The sequence below is a fragment of the Gambusia affinis genome, linkage group LG13 (assembly GCF_019740435.1).
Source record: "Gambusia affinis linkage group LG13, SWU_Gaff_1.0, whole genome shotgun sequence".
NCBI lineage: Eukaryota > Metazoa > Chordata > Actinopteri > Cyprinodontiformes > Poeciliidae > Gambusia > Gambusia affinis.
Window position 1 is genome coordinate 8,658,773 of NC_057880.1, and position 9,542 is coordinate 8,668,314.

Sequence of the window (9,542 nt, forward strand, 5' to 3'; positions counted from 1 at the left end):
TGTGGAAAAGGCGCCCCAGAATGGTTGCCATGGGAGAGTAAAGGATTTATCAAACATGCATGAAAGAATCAGCTGTTTTTCATGGGAGAATAACATTGTGACAGGATGAAAAGTGCAAAAAAAGGTCAACTTTACACAATAAACCAAATAGAACACGTTTATACTATTCCATCCTTCCACTGTGACAAAGGAGCAATTGAAATAAACCAAAAAAGTTTATACATGCTGATGACGAACATCTGCAAAGTTCTGCGCAGCCGTCTTTGTGTCTGTCTTTGCGCTCCTGACCGACACGTTCCTGATCCAGATCGTCATGAGGTGCTGATGCATCATTTGCTTGTTTGTTTGTTCTCCAACAAGCTGTCTGGGTGTTGATAATGTTGACATTGATCAAAACCAACAACTGTGACGGGAGTCGGCCTGGCAGCGCCGACACTGAGGCCTGACTGCGCCAGCTGAATCCAGGCCAAAGGCTCGAGAACAACGTCTGCCTTAACATCAGCCCCAGTTAATAGGGAGGGCTAGGTAGCAGGCTAGCGGCTGGCGTAGCAGAGCCTTTGGATCACAGAGCTAGCGTCATAAAAAGCTTTAACAACCTCAGAGGTGGAGCCCTCTTCTTTAAATGTTCACAACACCTGGTCTCAGAGAGAGAGAGAGTGAGAGAGGAGAGGTGTAAAGTGGGTTTCTTCTTCTGCCAGCTGACGGATGATGGGAAGGTTAGACGGACAGTGGGGAAGGAGGGGGCAAAACGTGGGCCGATGCCAAGCCACGTACCTCCAGTTGGAGGTTGTTATGTCTGTCTTCATGAAGCTGCCAACAGAGATGTTAGATCAATTCCCTCTGGGATGTTGGAGCTTGTCTTCTTTGAGTTCAGTTGAAAGATAAACGCAAAGCTGAAACAAAGGTCTCTTCCTGCTCAGCCTCACTTCAGAGTGCATAACAACTGTTCACATCCTAATAAAGGATCATAAACTGTGAGATGGCGACAAAGTGTTGCTTTTGACTTTGTACTGTAGCGTTTTCCTGCAGTTATTTCTAACTAGAACCACCTTGAAGAAGAGACTTATGGGTTGTTGTTGTTTTTTCACATTTTGTTGCATCACAACTACAAATACTGATGTATTTAGAGTGTGGGATGGTTAGAAGAAAGGATATCCATGCTTTCAGTTCAGGCCAGATCTAAACTTAATGATCTATATGCAACGTGTGGATGAGTGACAGACCTTTCCCCTTAAAACTACGAATGGCTGTGAAAGAACTCTATGAATTTCATTTTGATTTGAGATTTTCTCCTTCAACAAACATCTACGTATAATAATCCATTTTACCTACCATTTCTTTTCTGTTGTGCATTTAGGGGTCTTTCTTTAGTGAAACTTAAAACTGGCCAAAGTGTCCGCATTGGGTCATGTTCAATACGGACCGACTCATTAATATTTTATTTTTTTAATATTTTTATTCACCTGTCGCATTTGTTTTCATGTCAGCGATCTGTCCCCGGTGTCTTCAGTCACAGAAAACCCAGCTGTGATCCACCTTTGAGATTTATTACCACAGTTAAGGTATGACACAGAAGCAAAGTCAAACTGTGAGGAGAAACTATCATAAAACGTTTCAACGGATTTGGGCTCCGTACTGATGCTGAATAATGCTTGTCTTACTTCATTGGAAGGAGAAATGCTTTCTGAACACAGTTTCTGTTAAAAAAATAGTTTAAAGCTTAAAAAAAGTAAAACTTCATCTTCCCATTACAGGAAGAAGTTGTGTGGGTTTCAAACTCTCTAAAAGAAAGAAGCAAACTTGGTGGACAATCCAAATTCTTTCATTTTAAAAGTTTTTGTCCCTTTCCTCCAATAAGAGAGACATTTTCAAACACATTTTTTAATTCCATTTCGGACCGGAGCCCACAAAGACGTGTTCTGATCTCTCTATTTGTGTTGTCTGTTCTTGGCTTCAGTCGTGGCTCGCTCTCCTCGCGATCATGTTTCACTTTGTCGCCCGGCTGCCCCCCCGCTGTGAGGGGACTGTCACCCAGCACTGTGCCAGGCCTGAAGCTGGCACACACTGACACGCGCGCACGCACACACACGCACACACGTCGCTCCATCGTCAATATTGCAGAAAAATAAAAATAAAAACTACTCCTTCTGCTCAGCTTTCCTCTTGTCATCATGCTGCAAGAGTCGTTCCTCTGGGCAGATTCAAAGCATGTGGCGGCCAGAGATTCAGATAGATATATCTCTCCCATTAACAGCTGCTCCCTCGGCCTGCTCTGCTCCTCTTTCCAGGAGGCTGCTGGTACACACCGCATTATAAACACCCTCGCGTTCGCGCGCGCGCACCCACACACACACACACACACACACTTACGCTGCGGTCCGTACATGGTCGACAATCAAGGACAGTTGGTTTTGAGCAGTGTCAGGACAGTTAGACTCTCACAGGGAGTCTCCAAACTACAGGCGACTGGCACACAGACAAACACTCAGAGAGCACATTTACGGCCAAACACTGAACGCCATCTGTCAGTCACTGTAGGAGGATATTAATGCTAGCACACACACACACACACACCCATGCTGCACACGCGTACGCACACATGCAGGGGCTTTCTGTTTGACTGGATCTGTATTTAATACACAAAACTGACTCTTTAACAGGCCTGTGTGTGAACAAGTGTGTGTGTGTATACAAAACCGCAACATGTCACTGTCACTTATTTTTATTTAAAACAGAAAAGTTGTTCACTAAACGGTGATTTTTTTTTTTTTTTTAAAAGAGAGAAATAAAAAAAGAACATTGTTAAGACTGATCAGTGCTACCAAGCATTATTATAAATATCATGGGCTGAGTTTTGGATTAGGGTCCATACGTCTAATTTTCAACATGTTTTTCTGAGTTTAGTAGAAAAACATTACGGGAGAATTTGAAGGAATGGTGCAACATTTACAAAATTGAACTGAAAACTCTTGTCATTCTTATTCTCAAGAGTTGGAACGCTAACAATTAACCCTTAATTTATTGCATCTTCACATAAATGGAAGTGTGGAAAGAAAACAATCTTCTGCTCACAGAATTGCTTTCTATCTTTCTGTTTTTACCTTTTGCTCACACTTAAATGCTTCAGATCATTTTGGATCATTTTGGACAACTGAGCTAATTCTTTTCCAGGTCTATTGCTACTTAATGTGCAGCGTCAAAAGTTCTCTTCGACACAACAGGAAGTTGACTAAAAGACCTCAGGAAGCTTTATGAGCATGTCTCATGCTCCATGTTTCTCTGCTAGGAAATTTATTTGACTCCTTGTTCAGCAATGTCTACCCACCAGCCTGCATTCAATCACCATGGCAACAAACTGCTGTGCCAGCGGGTGGGTGGTGGTAGCGCACAGTACGTCTTAACTGCGTTGGGTTTTTAACTCGCACATTCGTCACAACCTCAGGATGTAGATGAAGGATTCCGCTGTCAGCATCATATTGAGTTTTGCCGATAAGAGACTTAACAGTACTGATGTAACGAGAGTGACAGATTTGTTTATGTAATAATAAATAAAAAAATTCCAATTTAGAAAAGGATTGAACCCAACATTGCACCCTGTGGAACACCTATAACCAGTAATTTAAATTTCCATCAAATCCAGTACGTTGTAATCCAAAGAGCTGCAAAACCAAAGTTTCTATTTTCATCTGTAAGTTTTCCTGCCCTTGAAAAAGTCATTTATTTACAACAATAAAGTTATTTTGTGTAATTTATTTCGTGTTTAAAACACTTCCATAGACTCTCTGAACTGTTATCTTTACAGTAGAGCTCCATTTTACGTAAATCAGTAATTATCTTGATTGTAAGAGTTTAAACCCATTACACACTGGGACAATTTAGAAATATGAGTGAAATTATTAAAAAAACACAATATTGAAAAATACACTTGACTCGACTGATATTTTATCAACTATCGGAGATAAATCGAAGGAGTTCAACAAGACTCACTGCTTAAAGTTTAGATTAAGATATACACTTTGTGAAAACAAGAATTAAGGGACGCTTTAATTCAAATACAGCAAACAAAAACAACAAAAAAGTAGAAAGTGAGCGCATTGAAAGTGCTTGAGTGAAGTGTTCAGTTTGTTCTCAATGATTTATAAACACCCCAATAATAAATCAGCGTGAACATTTTTTTTTATTATTTTTGTTTGAACGCCCCACGCTAACAGATGACACAGGCGACCTGAAACAGCAACACACATGTACGTCCTCCTGCAGGCCCGTCCTTTCACTTCCCGCGACCCCGCGTGGACAAAAGAAGGTGTCAACACCCCTTCTCCATCCACGCAATTAACATGCAAATGAGTCCATCCGCTGATGGCGACGGCAGAGCGCTTCTTATGATGGAAATATGCTTTCTGTTTTTGGCAGTATGGCTTAAACATTAGTCGATGGAATCAGCTGAGGACAGGGGGAAGGACCCCAAGGACCCACCCAACCCCGGAGGGCAGGGTTTGAGGAGGGGGCGGACACACCGGGGTAGAATCATGGAGGGAATGGCCTTTGCACCTGCTTCACTTTAACACACACACACACCGAGAGAGAGAGAGAGCAGGACCAGGCGGTTATAATCAACCTCGTTCAGCCTGTCAGCCCCTCCAATAACTTATCCCCTCAACTGCTTTTGTTCTACAGCCGCTCCACTGATGCGGCGTCTCGCCTCTTATTCAAGATGAAATTTATTTTCAATTGCTGCCCTCGGGCCCTGGCCCCGCTCCGGTTCGCCGCCCGAGTGAACAAACAAACCAGCGGAAGTAGAGCACTTCACACTGAAACCGCGTCGACCCCGCAGCCATGAACACAGCAGCGGTAAAAGATATATGTCCGTCACACGAAAGCTTTCCGTAAAAAAAATAAAATAAATAAAGTAAAATAAAATAAAATTCGTCTCTGTAAATGAGCTGGCAGTTACAGCTTAATTAAAACAAACTTTTCAGAGTTTCAGTTTGGAGGTTTGAGTGCAGGGAAAGAGTCGGACAGCATTTCTCGCCTTGTTAGCATCCTTGTCCAAATGTGTGTGCGCGTGCGTGCGTGTGTCTGCGTGTGCGCTCGAGGAGAGCGTGGACCAAGCAGTGTTGCTGTAAGTGATAAACCTCGAGTAGCTCGCAGTAACAGGTGTGTGCTCTTTGGAGGGCCAGTCGTTTGTCAAGCCTTGTGAAAAGAGGAGCTGATGCTCACAAGTCCCTCCAGTAACCAGCGACAAAAGACTCTCAGCGGCTTCTCTGTCACTCAGCTTCACCCAGACGCTTTATTTATTTGTTTGTGGTTTCATTTTGTCATATTGTTGTGGTTTCTTCTGTTTTCAATCGTAAGAATTGTAGAATCTTGTTTTTTTTCCCCAAACGCCTTTTTCCTGCTTTTTCCATTTCTCCTATTTCAGCATTTCTTAACGTGATGACCGGAATTTGTACGTTTTCATGCAACGTGTGCATTGTATTTATTTTAGAAATAAAAGTAGACGCATCAAAAGTCCCGCCAAAGTTTAAAAAATAAAATAATAATAATATATATATATTTTTTAAAAAACAACTGGGAAATATTTAAACTCACAAAAAAGTTGGACTTTTACTCCTTTTTTGCCACATTTATTTAATTTGTCCTAATATCCAATTTTTCATAATATTTGATTGGTCCGTCTGCTTCAGTAGAGGTGGATCTAAACACCAGCAAGATTTTAAAAACAAAAGATTAATGAGAATGCTTGTTGCAAACTCTTAAGGAGAAGGGAAAAAAACCCAGGATAATCTGTAATCTGGCATTTGCTCCGTTTCCTTTCTAATACCTGATTTGCATGTGTATTTTGCCTGCAATTTGCACGTGCATGACTGCGTTATTTCTGTTTACTCACAAAGGGCCGCTGATCGCCGCCGCGGCGGCAGCAGTTGTGTCCGCTTTACTCAGGCTCCTAATTAGCCAGAATTAAGAAGTATTTCTCGGCCCATTGAAGAGTCCATTTCCTTTGAAACCCCGAGCATAATAAACCTTAAGTAATTACCCCAACTCATGACTATTAACTCGCAAACCGCCAGCTTCCCTTGACAACATCCTCCTCGGTGTTGCGCGGTTAAAAGGCCATTGCGGCTTTCCAGCTATTTACATCCCATCTGGCGGCCTGCGGAGGGGACGGCCGGGCCGCGCTCATTCCTAAAGACAAAAACAAGGCGCAGAAAACCAACTCTTTCACTCTTTCTCAACTTGTGTTTTCTCCCGGCCGAGTAAATTACAAAAGGCCGTCTTAACTCACTTTTATTCAGTCTTTTTTTTATTATTATTTTTCGCACTCCCCTCCCCCCACCCCCACCCTCCGGTACTTAATCCACACAGGCATTTGCATGCGGCGAGGCAGAGGAGGGGGGGGAGAGGGGAGGTGGAGAGGGGGTTGGTGTGAATGTATAATCTTCTACATTTAGCAGCCTGTAATCCCGACGCATTTCTCTGATGTGATTTTGCTCCTCTCGGTCCCTCATGAACAATTAACTTGTAATCTGCACAAACACACATTCTGTCGGCTGCGGAGATGAGACGGGAGGGAACACCCATGGGAGCCGGCGGACAAACCGCTCTGCGCTTCCCCAGGCGCGGCGCGTCCCGTCTGATGGAGCTGCTGCTGCTGCTGGTGGTGGTGGTGGTGCTGCTGCTCCGTCATTTCATGTCCGTCTCTCCTTTCTCAGCGCATTGAAACAAGCGATGTTCATTCAAGATCATTGTGCGACGTGAGGCCTCTGAGAAAAAAGAAAATAAAGTTTTAAAAATGAGGAAAAAGAAAGAACGAATTGTTCTGAGAACAAAATGCTTTTTATAGGGATTATTGAAAACAAGATGATGGGAAAAAAAGCTTGTACTTTGGGCATATTATTATTATTATTATTTTATTATTATTATTATTATTATTATTATTATTATTTTATTAAAGGTTAGAAGGAAAGGCTAGAAGTAAACTCACTTAATTTCTCTTTAAAACTAAAAGTTTATATATATTTTTTTTTATTAGGATTTGCAAACCGTTTGACTAATACTTTACTGGGTTATCCTTGAATATTTTTTAAATACTTCTACAAATGTTAGTGTGTAGCGTAGAAATTACTGAGAAAAGAATCTGGTTGAAAATATCTTCATAAACATATTTGAAATGTTTTTGTTTTGTTTTTTGTTTTTTTGGGGGGGTGGGGGTTTGTGTGGCTAAATCCCTTCTTCTGAATTTCTTAGAGTAAAACTTTAGATGTACAATATGGTGGAAACACGTAAACGAATTCGTAGCACATTCACTAATAATAATAATAATAATAATAATAATAATAATAATAATAATAATAATAATAATGTTTAAACTATGGAAGAAAAAAAGACAGCGTTTATGATCCATAATTTCAGTTTTATTGAAACTTCAGGAACGTTGGGTGATAATAAATATTTGTTTGAATTAATCATCAACAATGTACAAAAATAAACACACAGAGTCTCTGGGCAAAGTCTTTTCCGCAAAAAACAGTATTGCCGAGATCATTACACAAACATGCAAGAAAAAGAAACAACCTTTATATGCCACACTGCTGAAATGGATCTTAAACAGTTTCACTCCAACTCATTTCAGCCAAATCCCCATGAATCTCTTAACTCTCGTGTAAGTGTATAAACTCCTTGGTACAAGGCACGGAAAGCTTTCTTCGTTTTTTCACAAAATGACACCTGATACGAAACCAAAAACAAAACGTTCAAGCAGCCTCCGCCACTCGTCACAAGGTGCCGTGAAACTAAGTTCACCCAAACACCGGAGGAGCGTGGCGTCCTGTTGCGCCTTTTCACCTGCGAGGGGGTGAAAAATCAAGTCAGTCTTTATATGTCCTTGTTACAAGGAGGTTAAATTTATTTTTCTCTTATATACGTTTATCAAGAAAACAAACTAAACGACAACATGCATCCCATGCCCTGATTTCTTTATGTACAAGACGTCAGATCATCTTTCAGTCTCTGCTGGGTGTCGGACATCATTTCAGGCAGCGCGTGGGGCGCCCTCATGGACGTGAGTCCGGGAAGCGCGCTGGACAGCGTGGAGGACGTGGAGGATGCGGCGAGAGGGTGGAGGGGCGGCCGCGGCCGGGACCGTCGAGTGTCCGCTCGCGCCTGCCGCGTGCGCCACGGTCCCGCAGTGGAAAGCAGAGTGCTGCCCGCCGTAAATTTCTCCCACCAGCCGCTTCATCTCGTAACTTGTAATCTGCACATCAGGACATTCTGGCCAGCAGCAGCGGAGATGAGAGAGGCTTCCGCAACACCCATGTGCCGTGCGGCATCACCTCGCGCAGCCCGTCCATGGCCAGGTTGAGGTCGTGCATGCGCTTCCGCTCCCGGCCGTTGATCTTGAGTCTCAGCTGGTACATTTCCTCCTCGGTGACCTGCTTCTTCAGTTTGCATTTTGCTGTCCGTCTACTGCTGCTTGCTTGAAACAAGCGATGTTCATTCGGACTTTGCGTCCACTGCGCGCAGGTGCTCGGTTATCTTTTGGCTCTGCTGCTCGCCGCTCTGCGTGGAGGAGGTGACGGACGAGCCGACGTGCTGGTGGAGGTGGTGGTGGTGGTGGTGGTGTGGATGGTGGTCTCGAAGAAACATGCCGCTCTGCAGTAGCCGCTTTGCTTCGGTGGCTGCCGACTTTCTCTCTTTCCGTGTGCGCACGAAGAGGACAGTCATGGCGCGTATTTATACGCTGGGACAGACAAAAGCGGCTTTCCCATTCATAACGCCTGGTTAAGAGAGTGACGTGCCGGCGTGAAAGGGGCGGCGTGCTTTGACTGTCCCACTGACCGCGCAGCGCGGCGATCCACTGGCATTGTTAGGACGCTGCCAGGGGCCCGAAGCGCTCCGCTTCTGTAGCAAACACAGGAACAAGCCGGTCGGTTTTAAAGCTGTCGATTTAGTGACCACAAAGCTATAACATCAACGCACAAAGTTGAGCAGTTTCATTTCTAAGGTTTTGCCGCAACTACAACAAACACTTTACGCACAGCCGAGTTGCGCGTAAAACTTGAAGTAGCCCATCATTTTTCAAACTAAGTTTGCTTAGAAAACAATAAACGTTAAACTCACTTGGAAAAAAACCCCAAAACACTTTATGAAGTCTATAAAACAGAAAATGGTGAGTTATATGAAGTTACACACCTTGGACGGCGACTGACCAGAAAATGTGCAGGACTGGGAAGGTAAGTTGTTCCATTCATCGGTTCCTCAGTCTGGAGACAGTCCGGCTGATCGGAAGTGTAGTGAACACAGATCACTACAGACTCTGGAAAGTTCTTCGCAGTTCCTATAATAATAATAATAATAATAATAATAATAATAATAATAATAATAATAATAATAATAATAATAAGATCATTTAAATAGATTTGCACGACTAGAGGGAAACAGTTTACAAGATGAAGATACATGTAAAATGTGTTGTGCAATTAGGAGAAAGTAAAATCAAATTAAAATCCAATTTTAACTGAGTATAGCTTAAATCTATATTT

The 9,542-nt window shown here is 42.8% G+C and overlaps 1 protein-coding gene across 1 annotated transcript; it reads right to left on the reverse strand.

The window, feature by feature from the left end:
* Positions 1–4,419: 4,419 nt before the first annotated feature.
* olig3 (oligodendrocyte transcription factor 3) lies at positions 4,420–8,724 on the reverse strand. The gene is given in 5 exon segments (XM_044136885.1): positions 4,420–4,514; positions 8,037–8,142; positions 8,144–8,263; positions 8,265–8,476; positions 8,556–8,724. Coding segments are annotated over 5 exon segments (702 nt in total).
* Between the last annotated feature and the right edge of the window lie 818 nt (positions 8,725–9,542).